The 13810-nt window shown below is 42.7% G+C and overlaps 1 protein-coding gene across 2 annotated transcripts in view; it reads left to right on the top strand.

Annotated features, from left to right (window-relative positions):
• nova1 (NOVA alternative splicing regulator 1) overlaps positions 1-13810 on the top strand; it is a 43367-nt gene that overhangs the window by 2515 nt on the left and 27042 nt on the right. Inside the window, exons 1-2 of one of the 2 annotated variants that reach the window (XM_074672005.1) lie at positions 6207-6574; positions 9020-9163. In XM_074672005.1, coding sequence (XP_074528106.1) covers positions 6571-6574; positions 9020-9163 — 148 coding nt within the window. In that variant the 5' untranslated portion in view covers positions 6207-6570. Of the gene's footprint in view, positions 1-6206; positions 6575-9019; positions 9164-13810 lie in introns of those variants that run through there. The other variant, XM_074672004.1, reaches the window with a different exon arrangement.

Here is a 13810-nt window from a genome sequence, read left to right on the forward strand (position 1 = left end):
TCCAGCTTTTTCAAATACAAGGCGGACGGATAAAGTGACTTTTTGAGGCTCTAGTTGAGGTTAAAGCTAAGGATGCACTGATACCAATCCAGGTATCAGGTATCAGATGTCTGTGCCCCTCAAAGCTGGATCTGTATCAATATTTTTATTACTATCCTTCTTGGCTACTTGATTTGAAATGTTACCATCACCAGTCTACAAGGTGTATCGGTTTACATTTGAATATAAACTTCTGTACATGCAGAAGCTTTATTTTCCTGGTAATCATTTAAATATGTTATAGTTTAAATAAATATTGACTTCAGTAATTTCATTTTCTTTTGCCTTTTACCCAAAACATCACCAGTCTTACAGTTGGGCATGCAGGTTATAATCAGGGGTGCACCAATCACAATTTTTGGGCCAATCACTGATCACCAATCTTTGGAAAGCCTGACCTGCCAATACTGATTTTGGCTGATACCGATTTTTTTTATTCTTTTATAACTGACAGCATATACCTTAAATTTTCCAATCTTATTTTTGAAAATCATTTAACAATACAATTTTGAAACAATAAAATCTTTGTGTTTCAACTTAAGCAACCAATAAAGTGTCCTGAGTTTTAGCTCTCAGAGCAAAAAGCAACAACAGCTCGCTGTCAGACCTTCCCAGAAGTATTTAAGATCAGTTTCATATGTACGGATTGGTTGATCACCGATCCCTGATCACCAGTCCTCCAAAATTAAGGAAACCAGCACCGATCAATCTGTGCATGCCTTGTTATTATTTGACACTGGTATCAGTATCAATACCCAAAGCTCAGGTATCGGTATTGGTATTATTATTGTTATTTATTATTAACCAGTGAAGTTGGATCAGTGTATCCCTAGTTAAAGCATGAACAATGGACACAGAGACTGTAGACTTTGCTGTCGAGATCCTTTGCTGCATTTCATCCCCTCCATCCACTCTTCAGTCCTCACAAGTGCTAAAAACTGCAGTTCTTTCAAAGTCTTTTGGAGGCTGGCTGCAGAAACACCAGAGACCTCGAAAAAGACAATCCTTTCCAGCAAAAAGAATGTATAACGTGTGGTTTTTGAAACTTGTGCGTTCTGTAAGGTCATGGCAGATTGAAGTGACAGGTTTGGCAGACAAAGAGGCAAAGGCCTGTTTCTTTACCTTATCCAATCAATCCAATGGTCCAAACTCTGTATCAGAAATAAGTGATTGACATCACAGAGGCTATGATAGTCTCTGGTCATGCCTCTCTTAGAAAAGGGGAACATACTGAAAAAAACATTTGCCTCTAGCTCTGTTCGTTGTGTGTTTATGATAAAACGTTAGAGATGCACAAGTTAAACCATTCGGTGAAAACTGTCCATCCCTGTCGAGCAAGTAGGGTACACACTGATCGCCACTGGTAGCCTAGATTCCGATCAAAGTGAGGTTATTTATAGAGCGCAGGGTCAGCCAGATCTCAGCATCTGTTCGGTATTTTTTTGTTAGGCGGTCATGATGCACCCTGTTCCAACTCCAAGGCACTCTTAACTTTTACAAAGTAATACAATACAAATTAAAAACATGGCTCTTAAAGTCAGAGTGTCTTCAGAAGGATGTTTGAAAGTTGAGAAGTTTTATCTGAAAAAAGAGGAACCTTTAATCCATCCTCACGTCAAGCTCTTGAGTCATGTTTACATTCAGAGGCTAATAGCAGACGGTGGATCAGCACAGATGCACGATAGATAATCAAACAGCAGAAGTCAGACTCCAAAACCACTGCAGCGCCATTTTAAAAGACTCCTCCTCACCTCTTTTTCTGGAGGGAGAATGAGTGGTGTCCAGTGATCAGGGGAGATGTGTGAACAGTTGCTTTATTACTCATCAGTGTAATGTCGGGGTGCAGCAGCGAGGATGACAGCTGATTCAGTGTGCCAGCTTCTGTACATCTTATTTCCTGTCATTGTTACAGTCTGCAGCTCAGAGGGACCACTTATTTTGGAGCTTAATGTTAATTAGACGTCCGCAGAGAACAGCCAGTTTCTACACCATATGTTGCTGAAAATTGTCTGTCTTTGTGTCTCAGTCAGTCGATGATAGCGGCATGTAATATATCCCATTTCTAACAGCACCGGTGTGCCGTCGCCGCACCTCAGATTTCAGCAAGACACACAAGGACCCTTGTGCCACAAGATAATATTTTAGTGCAGATTCAGCCCCCGGATGTCCTCCATTAGCACCCCGAAAAGCACTGAAGAACAGAGATGATGAGAGATTTAACCGTTCAGCTGCAGCACAGAGACTTCACCATTATCTTCGAGGTGATATGAGTGACGAGACGGCTGGGGATTGTACCTGGGAAAGCTTATCGAATGCAGAAAATTCACCAATCAGACAGGAGATTTAAAAAAAAAACTGCAGCAGTACTTACATGTTTTCTGAAATTGAATCTCAGAAATACCTTTTCATCATATCTAAAATGCAAATAGTTTTTTTCCACACACACCAGTATCATCTTTATTATTTCTTTTTTTGTTGAGCTGCAGGAAAAATGAATGCTAGGGTATTAGCTTTTACAGTCTGCGATAACCACAAATCAAGACTAAATGTTCTCACTGCAAAAAACATGAGGCTGAAACATTTCCCTCTCTCCACTTGGAAAATTTATAGTAATTCACGAAGCTGAACTCAAGCGTATCTTGATGTATCGTGTTGCCACACTCTTGCCAAAAACAGCCTTTGATTCAAACGGGGCAGCTCTTACAGTTTCGGCCGCTCCAATTTGTGTAATGAATTACATTTTACACGCTGGAGTCCATGTTCTCCATAGGATACATCATGAATGTGGAGCTGTGGAATAAATAGTTTCCTGATGATGGATTAACTCTGAGGGAGTGTTTGTAAAACAAGATTTCATCCTGCTTAATCAGAACAATGAGGCAGCCTTGGTTAACATTTGTGTCTTTAACTGAATGTGGTTGATGCATGCAGTTCTGGGTGTTATAGAGGAGTGTTTGGCGTGTAATGTGCAATAAAGTTAAAGTGTTATGTAAGATGAAAAAATTAACAGACTCAACATATGAGATCAGTTTATGAGAAGATTTATATCCTTGTTTTTCTGGCCTACATGTTCATAATGTGCAAAGAGAGCAGTTTGTTTTTCAATGCTGAACTCTAAGTGTCAAAAATAAATCTTAATGCTGCTGAAAAATGTCAGAGCAGCGACAGGAATACAAAGTGATACATCCATAATCTGTGCAGCCACATTGATGTAGGTGACTTTGGTGAATCCAGTCACTAAATTGGTATTTTTAGTGTGTCAACCTTATTTAATGTGTAAATTGACCCGAGCGGCTGATCCCAGCAGGATCCATGTTCCGTCTCGTTGTGTAGTAACAGTCCACGGCTCTTTATTGCTCTCTAAAGTCAGCCTATAAAAGTGTTTGACTCTATGCAAACAGACCTCCGCCGCAGCAGCTGCAGGAGATCTTTGTCTGTATAATCCTGTTTAACCTGATCTCAAGCCAGCTGGAGCATAGCTGATATAACCTTTAGGAAGTTCACAGCTAATGATGAGGAAGCATATGTAGATATTTAGAGATCATATTAAAGTAGGCAGGAACACTGATGTAGGCGTTGGATTTGTAATGCAGATAAAGTCACTTTTGCTCTCAGTTCGTGCATATTTTCATCACTCTGAACCTCGAGTTCAAAAAACTCTTGAGTTATAAGAAACATTTTTTGTCTGTTTCTGTCCATGAAGCATAAATTGTTTTTTTTAAAATGTATGATAACACTCTCAAGTCATGTAAGGTTTTTGTGGATGACGCTCTAGACTAGAGGTAGACCGATATGGACTTTTTTGGGCCAATACTGATACTGATTATTTGTAGTCAAGGAGGCCGATAACCGATATTTGAAGCCGATATTAATTTGCAGTCAAAGTGAAAATTTCGGTGTCAAAATTTTGAACAAAACAAACTCCAACACTTAACTTCATTCAAATGGCTTTAAGCATGAGTTTAGTAAACAGTTCCCAGGCTAAACAGCATGTTTAATAAAGTTAAATGAAAACTTAAAAAATAAATAGCTAAAGTTTTCTACAGTAAATAAAGTTTCCAAAATTTCAATCTAACTACAATAACTGTAATAAGTGCTGATTGGCTGTTACCTGAGCCATGGCTCTGCTTTTAACCAATCAGATGGTGCAGTGGGTGGGACAGTGCTGGGGACTGAGTAGTGACTGCAGACAGCTGCGCAGCTGCATCAAAGCCGCAACAACACAGTTTTAAATTTGTTTCTTATCGGCCGTTGGATTAAAAAAAAGGCAGATGCCGATATGACTCAAAATGCCAAATATTGGCCCGGTAATCGGCCTGGACGATAATTGGTCTATCCCTACTCTAGACCTTATGAAAAGCTAAAGAAACACAGAGAGCACTGACAGACGTATTCTTTTGCAGATTTTTGAGAGTTAATAGATTTTATCCTCCAGTAAATAATGCACATCTTTGGTGCAAGATATCTGTAGTGCAACGCCAAAGTCTACCACAGTGTTACTCAGAGGTGGCATGGCAGTGAATGTAGCGGTCAGTCTAACAAGTATGTAATTGGTATTAAAAATGCAGGCCTTTGCAGCTAATTTGACGCTCTGTGCTGCAGGCTGAGCTCAGGAGCAGGGACTGTGTGTGAAAATGATTGAATGAAATGCACATTTATTTAACCACTTTTATCATGATTGCAGCATAAAACTGTCATTTTATCCGTTTTGCTATCTCTGCGCTTTATGTAATGCGTTTTACCATCACCGTCATTCCATGTGTTCTGCATGCATGATGTGTAACACTGCAAATTCACAGCCCGCTTGGCTGACAGTGTTGGGAGACAGGCTGATAATCGTCAGCCATCCCTGTAATCACCAGCCCTCCACCACGTCTGATATTGATCACGTTATTCCTCCAGAACTGATCATTAACGTGACTGGCAGTTACAACAAAGAGAAGAAAGCCTGTGCTCCCTCAAAGCCGAGCCCCCTCGTTGTGCATTAAGAGCCGTGGACACTGAATGAGGGAAATTACTCCTCTTTTATCAGCGCTGCCCTTCTCTCCTCAAAATGAACATCTTTCATTCATTCCTCTTTCTAATTACCCAAACTCTGAGCCCATGTTTCTGGCAAGCATGCGCCTTCCAAAAGGTTGTGAGGCTGAGGGATTAGGTATGATCTCGTAATGTTGCTAATGGAAAGGTTGGCACAGGAATGTGGGCTGTATTTTTTTATTTATTTTTTTGGTGGGAAGGACACAGGTGCCCTTGCAGAGCGATGTGACGTGAGTGGACTGTGAATTTGCCAGGTGGCAGTGAAAGAGAGGACGGGAGAGCGCGATAGAAATGAAGACAGAGCCGAGCGGAGAGGAGAGGAGAGATAGATGGAGTGGGAGAGGGAGTGGAGTCTACAGGGAGGCTGTGTCTATAGACCGGAGCATCTCTCACTGAAAGAGATGGGAGAATTTTCTGGAAGGTGTTCGCTCCAACAAACCAAACGGGCCACAATTTGAGGGTTTGATTTGTGGATGAAACTAATCAGCAGCCAGGACTGGGAAGAGTCTTATTTTACAGCTCTGTTAAATGGCTCTGGACCCCCCCCTCCTCATGTCCACGCTCACACAGACCCACTCCACACACGCACAATCATTTTTACACACATTCAGTCACTTAAGATACCTCTCGGTGTAAGATTTATAGGCGTAGTGATTGGCTTCATCACCCCCCTCCACCATTCTGCGGCACTGCCATTTGCAATGGTTGATGAGCCCCTCCGCCCTCTCAAACATGGCCGTCTAAGGGATTGGGGGTGGGGGAAAGGAGTAAAAAGGAGGGTGGGTGGCGTAAGGCACGCTGTCTCAGATCACTCCACCTCCTCCATCATCTGCTCATGCTATCCCTACACCTCTTCAGGCGCCGCTGAAGGTCACTCTTCATGCCTCCTCGTTCGCGGCTGAAGCCCGCTCACCGAGCCTCTTCACCTTTGTCACTTTCCGCTAAAAAAAGTGAGTGAATGGGCTGCCATACTTTATAGTGCTGCGTCAAAAGAGGCGGAGTGGAGGAAGAGAATTCAATTTTTCGGGCCCGGCATCGGGGGGTGGGGATATGACGTGGAGAGGGGAGGAGGCCACCCATTGGCCAGGCGAGGCGTCAGTCCTGCGTACTGCTGCAGACGGACAGGCCACTCGATGAATATGGATGAGAGCAGTGAAAAGGGTGATGCGGCAGGGAAGACCCCCCCCTCCTTCAAACCGATGCAGGCTTGAACAATGCGTGCCGTCTTTCACTGAAAACACTGAGAGCCTGCATTAGCATTTTCTCAGACAATTGAGGCTCTGGCCAGCTGCAGGCATGGCTCGGATGCTGCGGTGAAATCTCTTTCTCTGCACCCACTGATGAATTAGACCTCGGTGAAAAAAGTCGAGCGGCCGCATTCCTCAACACTACCACTGCACCTATGCCGAGGCTAATGTTAAGATCCCCTTTAGAGATTGTGCCCCGGCATTGATGGCGATCTGACAGAGGACTTGAGCAGCAGCAGATCTCAGAATGGGTAAGCCTCAGAACTCTTTTTGTCTGACTTGTTGAATTTTTCCTTCATGCTTTCATCCTATGTGCAGTTTCACACACCTACATCTCATTTTTGCTCATTTTTTGTTCCATCGTCCTTGCCGCCTGACAGCAGCAGGTTAGTCCATTGAAATGCAGAATGGGTACTCGCAGGGGTAGTGAGAAGGAGGGAGGACGGTCACAAGGCATTTCCTCCTGACCCACCCCCCTTGAGTGACTTAACTAAACACATTTGGCTCAGCGTCCATGTCTCTGCTCCAAGCCATCCTTCCAGTCTTGGAAGCAGGGGTTTGAACTAACACCCCACTGGCTCTGCTTCCCAACGTGCCCCACTGCTCTCGTTCCCTGGCGGATTGCAGCAACAGATTGCCATGTTTACTCTACCACATGACGCCATTTAAACCTGTTACTGTGATCTCAGACACCAGGACAGAATAATTATTGACTAATGACAGCAAACGTGGCTGTAAGGGCAACAGAGGGGGTCTTCCTCTGCTGGTTTTTACTCTGGTTAAAGACCAGCAGAAAGTTACGCAGTGGTTTTTTGGCTTGTCTGTCAACAACAGGTCCTTGAATGTTTGGATTATGCGGTCATTCAAATTAAAGTCTTTGTGCGGCTGTGAAATCAGACATTTTCGTCACAGAAAAGAGGACTGAAAAGATTTTCGGCACCCATGTCTTACATGCATGATCTTTATTTTTCCACCAAGGTCATTTTATTCTGATTCGTTGCGGCGAAAGCAGAGAGCAGACTGCAATAAATCACAAAAATATCAAAACAGGACGAGCATTTCGAGATAAAAACCCCACTTATGAGACGTCTGTGTAAAGGTTTAGTTCTTATTTTGAAAAACGTATAACACCTGTCGTGTTAACTGTTGTTTGATGGTGCTTTCAGGTAAAGATAGGTACACTATGCTCAACAATTTGGGTGTCCCTGCTGCTAATTAATCCAAATTAAAAGTGAACCCCATTAAGAGTCATGTCATTGTGTGCATGTATTTGTCAGAGCCATTGCACGCCAAACAAGTGTGTGTCTGAATGGAACATGAGAGGCATATTAATGCAATAAGGAGAGGAGCAAACATCCAGGCTGTGAAATCCCTTAATGTCACAGTGCCATGTTCATTCACATCTGAATCTAATGAGTGTATTACTGAGGCAACAGGTTGGTCTCAGTGCAGGGTGGTCCACCTTCACCCATCCATTTCCATTTTCCCTCCACCAACATGCTGGTCAAGCTCCCAAGCTGATACCTTCCACAAAACATGATGCAGCGGCACGGAGAAAAGGAATCTGCCCTGAACTACGCTCGTATCACAAACATAGAAAGATGGAAGGCGCTTTTTTACATCTCTGTCCGCTGGAGTGACGTCACCTTTGAGGCAGCTGGAGAGGATCGAAACATGACGTCATTGCATTGGTATCAGCATGCAGAGGAGAGCACTACGAATGCACCTGTACTGAGTGTTTACTATGATGTCATCGATCTAATATTTGGGGATCTCATCTGCACCACATCTATAAATACCGCTTTTTGGTTCTTCAGATATATCCAGGTCTAAGCTCAATATGTGGCTGATTGCTTTTAAGTAAAGTAGCGCAATTAATTTGATTCTCCTGGACTCACACTTTGCCCACTTCAGCACTGATTAATCTTTAATTGGCACCGCACTGCAAAGAAACTTTCCCAACTATAAGGTGGAAACATGTTCTGCTGCAAGTCCTCAGCGCTGATGTTCTGTCAATCACTTCCTGCTACAAGCCTCAGTAAGCCACAGAAGCCCCTTTCAAAATGGAGGAGATTTAGACTGTCTTGGCAGTGTGGCATCCTACAAATCTGCAGGATTGGTTCCCATATGTTCCTCTCACGTCTGTTCATTAAGAAGGATCAGTCTGTGGTGGTGATCGTGAGCCGTGCGTGTTTGCGTACAGTCCTGCGTGTAACTTTTCCTCCCTTTAAAAAAAAAGAAAACACAGGTTTAGTCTCTTTGAAGCAGTGGACCCAGCTTTGTATTCAGTCACAGGGTTGGTAAAACTCCTTGAAAACAGTTAAAATTAGACCTCTGCAAACTGGAAAGGAGGTCATCATTTACTCCACGAGAAATCTGGGACAGGACAACGAACATGTCGACAATCTCTGATAAAATGTGAATGCTGTGAAAGCTCCAAAGAAAGCAACGAAGAGATGAAACTGCAGAAAAACAGACGAGTTCACATAAAGACATTACGTAACTGGCTTCCTCCACATATGTCACAGTAAAGGATGTTTCCCTGGTGTAAATTTCTGCTTGCTCAGGCTATGGGATGAGGTGAGATGGGGTGGGGTGGGGTGGCTCTGTGGTATGAAGTGTGTGGTGTATACGGTGATGTGTGCTGCAACTTTACAAGATGTGACCCTCTCCCACTTTGTGTGTCTCTTCCCCAGAGGAGGGTGAGTACTTCCTGAAGGTGCTGATCCCCAGCTATGCAGCCGGCTCTATAATTGGCAAGGGCGGCCAGACCATCGTACAACTGCAGAAAGAGACGGGTGCCACCATTAAGCTGTCCAAATCCAAAGACTTCTACCCAGGTAAGAATGAACGCTCTGTAATTAAAATTGATGGGCACGGAGGCTTATATAAATCTATATATACTGTAGATCTCTGAGAGGAGTCATCTGACTCATTGCCCAGCTGAAAAGTGATGCTTGGGTGCAGGAGAGCATCTGATATATCCTCCTCATTTAGTTTCCCATGAGTTATTGTGGTCCATTTTAATGACGAGCCAATCGTAAACACTCTGATCTTGATTATCCTTTTGTCCTTGGAGGTCTTCACACGGATGATGTTTGAGACGCAGCGTTGGCATAGGTCCTTGACACAGTGATGGACAATGAGTCTGTTCATGTGTGGTAAAATCAATGAAAGCATGAATGTAGGCTGCAGCTTGTAGCATTTCATACAACCAGGTGAATATCATGAGATCTTACCTGGCACATCGGTTTGCAACCAGCAAGCGTAAAAGTTATGAATGTTTGTACCCATACCTGAGTAGTTGTGATTACCTAGTAGCCTTTAAAAGTCAGTATGTTTCAAAAAAGACAACAGGCCATATAACCCTGTTTGCTGACTAATGCTGGTGTTTGCTAGTTGTTCTCTGTCATTGAAAGATAAAAATTTAAGATTAAGATTTTTTACTTTTATTAATCCCCTTGGGGAAAATTCTGGTTTTTACACTCTGATCATGCCATACACACACACACACACACACACAAACAGTGCTTTTTGCACAGAAACATGTAGGGATGGGCGAGTACTGATACCAGCCTTTTTTCAAGGTATCAGTACTTGTGAAGGCTGCAGATACCAGCAGGCAAAAAAAAAAATCTTACGTTGAGCAAGTCCTCCTCGTCACTAGTTGCTAATTGCTGTGGTTTAACACCACGGCAAATGTGCGTCAGGTCCTGTTCAGACAACATGAATGAACAGGGAGATTCAACAGTTGAACTGTTTTATTGTGCTCTTAAGTTTACTTTAAAAAATACTTAAACTCTGACAGTTGTTAGTTTTATTGTGCACTTTTAATATATATATTTTAAATATTTATCAAAAAAAAAATCTAAAAATTTCTAGAGTTGTTAGTGTTTTATTTGGACTTAACAGCAGAGTGACTGTGCTGTCTGATCAAAATGATCCGTCACTGTTAATTTAAATTTTATGTTTCAAAAGCACTAGTAGTATCAGTACTCTGTATCGGTGAATACTTAAGAGGGAGCACTCGTACTGGTATCGGTCTGAAAAAAAGTGGTATTGAACATCCCGAGAAACATGCAATGATCAGAGAGGTCAAAGTGATGGTGCTGCACTCTCAGTGTGAGCCTGAGCAGTTGGGTTTTTTGGTGCCTTGCTCAAGGGCACTGCAACAGTGCTCAGGAATGTGAGCCAACACCTCCCCAACTAAGCCCAATTCCCAATCTCAGTCTATGCATGGGCTTGAACCAGCAACCCTCTGATCACTATACCAAGTCCCTATGGATTGAGCCACTGCTACAAATACTCGTAGTGACATTTAAAAGTGCTTGCTGAATTTAATAAGTTTATAATAAGTTTATTTTTTATTATCTCATCCGTGAGCAATTTGTCTTTCCACTGTAGCCGAGTAATCAGCCATCTCATCCTGAAAATGATGACCTAAAGATACAGTGTGTGGTATATAGTGGCATGTAGCAGATCTGGCTTGGTGAAAACTAAATAAAAAATTCAAGTTAGTTTAAATTACCCTATGTAACCATCCACAGGTATTTTTTTATTTTTAGCTAACTTACAGTAAGACTTTTATATCCACTTTAAGGCCCCTTGTGGAGGCTGCTATCTTGCACTGCCATGTTTCTGCAGTAGATCAGATGAACCAGTGACATGCACAGTTTCCTATTTGCTAAGTGGTTGAGCAAAATGCACCAGACAGAGAGCGAAGCAGAAGAGGAGCTCAGTTGTTGTCGCGTACATTTATTTTGGCATTGACCGTTTCATTTGTATTGATGGTCTTTATAAATGGAGGACAGCACTTATCATGCATCACAGGAGCTTCTTGTTCCCGAAGGCCATCGTTGCGTCACCATCAGGAGGGGTGAGAAAGGGAGCATCGAGCTATGAGTGTGTAGAAGATGTGTGAGGAAGGTGCAGTAAAATTTCAGGCTGGTGAGCCAAGTGCCACAAAGTTAGCTAACACTGCAGACTGGAGGAGAGCTCTCACTGCGGTCCTAACCGTTACTTCCTCTTTTTTTGGTCGTGATCTCAAATCCTTCTGTAACTTAGTATGGATTTCAGGTTGCAACCTTCATATCAGAGCCCTTCTTTTTTTTATGCATGGTGCCGCCATTTTATTCTCCCCAAACATGAGCTAAGACTCTGTGCCGCAGAGAAAACATCATGTACATCGAAGGCCATAACTGCTGGAGAGTATCACTGAAAAAAAGGCAACAGGAGAAGGATGCTGAAGCAGCTCGCTGACCCTTATCTCATAAAGGTCAGAGCCGAACCTTCATCTCCTCTGAACACAAAAGCCTGAGTTGTAGAGGAGTCTGTGTGTTTGTCCTTCATGCCTCAGAGGAGGCTTCAACCTGCTGAAAAATAACAGGTGCTGAGCGTCTCGCTGCTTATTAGCTCCAGATGTTCTCTGTGATAGCTGAAGCAGTAATACCTGTGTAGTAGTAGTTCTCCTTTCTGCTGAATGTATTTATTTTTAAAACATGAATTAAATTAAATGAAAGATAGGAAGCTGTTCTCATGGCCTCTGAAACATGAGACACCCCAGGGAGATAAAAAGATTGGTTCAGTGTCAGTTTTGTTTTGTGCCTTGAGCTACTCAAACCAACGAGGTGAGGTGCTCTGCTCTGATAACTTCAAGGTATTACAGGTGCCAACCTGCGATACACACACTTAGCAATTAAGAGTGTCAGTTCTCAAAACTGAACATGTTACACAACTAATGACGCAGAGAAGTTAAAATGCTTTCAGCTATAGGTTTAGGGATGTGTCAGTATCTTGTCCCATCTGATACGCGTCTTCAAAAATACATAAATCAGAATGTACTGTTACTTTTAACTCAGGCCTACAAAAGTGGAATCATGATGAAAATATTTCTGTTTTTTTAAAGTAACTTATGTGTTCAAGCTTTTCTGTTCTCTCTAATGATTTTGATCAGTCTTTATTTTTTGATGCCTTACACCTGTACGTCCTGTTCTGATAACAAATGATGCTAACAGGATGCTAAAGCTACATCCACTGGGATGCAAATTACAGAAACAGCTGAAATAAGTATCAGTAGTAAAAATGTTGGCTGGTTGTCTCCTACATGCTTCCTGCTCTCTGCAGACACACCTGGCCAAGGGCAGCAGAAAGGAGAGAGACTGTGGTATCTGAAGTCGACCTGTGTGGGCCATCCGGGTATCATTACCCTGAATCATTAATCCAAACTGTGCTAATAAAACACAAGTCACGACTTAAGAAAGATTTCATGTTTCTCTGATTCAGGTTTGATGTACAGAGAAAAAAATTGTGTCTCCTTTATGAGCTCCAATCCAGATTATTGCTCCTGCTGCTTATGTTGCCTGCTTTTTGGGCTGCCCACCACCACACCCACTCACCTGAGAATCTCTTTTTTTATGTGCTACAATAAATTGGTTGTGTCACTTCACGACACAAGTCCACGGTTGAATTAGCCCTATTGCATGCCGCCATTTTGACATTTTAACCTGTGAAAACTCTTGTGGTTATCACCTTAACTATCACAGTAAAACTTAATATTGTTTTTTTTAATATGACAAACTTGAATTAATTATTGAAATTAATTTCATGTGCGGCTCTACCTGTAACCTCTGTGGCTGCAGCAGAAAAGGAGTCGGAGCATCTATTTAGAGCACAGAATACTTCACTAGCGCCTAATGCACAGCGTGGCTTGAATTTGACCTGTTCTGCAGGGAGTTACTTGTGATATATTGCACTGACTGAACCGTGGCAGAGAATTACAGAGCACTGGGGGGGAGAGGAAGAGGAGGGATGTGCTCGCAAATATTTTTCCTCTCCTTTTTTTCTTCCACTATGTTTCTGTTAGCCCTGATTTCATCATGATGGTGTGGGGGCATGTCTTGAAATTCTCCTGTGTTTTAGGGAGTGAAATATGGCTTCTTCAGGAACAAATGAGGAGGGGGGGTGACATGTATTCTTATTTCTCTCTTTGAGTTGTGGATGTGTTCATAGGCCAGCACCTGCTCTGCCCATCCCCCCCACTCATTATGGTGATGAGTGAGAAGAGGAGTTCAGGGAGAGGGTGCTGGCAAGGATTTGATTGGGTGGTTGTTCTGGCCCACACAAGTAAAACGAAGCGGCTGCTACTGTAAACTGCACAATAGCTGAGGAGTAAGTGGAGACTAAACTGTAGCTGTGGTTGGTACTAGACAGAAGTTGGAGTTTTGAAGGCAAGCTTTTATATGTTACAAGGGAATTTCTGCATTTTCAAACTGCTTCCTACATTTTAGGTCTAGATGACAAAAGTTTTTGAGGAGGTTTAGCCAATAGGGAAACAGGCAGTAGTGGCTGCAATGCGTGCTGGTTTTCAGTCTGGCTGACAGTCTTACAGGTTTGATCCCCACTTAGGATGGCGCACAATGAACTGACTGAATGAGCACCGCAAGATTTGGTACAAAAGAGAGACCTAAACTGCCTTCATGCCATTTAGA

The sequence above is a fragment of the Halichoeres trimaculatus genome, unplaced genomic scaffold (genome assembly GCF_033239565.1).
Source record: "Halichoeres trimaculatus isolate MK-OKI-2021-1 unplaced genomic scaffold, fHalTri1.1 fHalTri1_scaffold_6, whole genome shotgun sequence".
Lineage (NCBI taxonomy): Eukaryota > Metazoa > Chordata > Actinopteri > Labriformes > Labridae > Halichoeres > Halichoeres trimaculatus.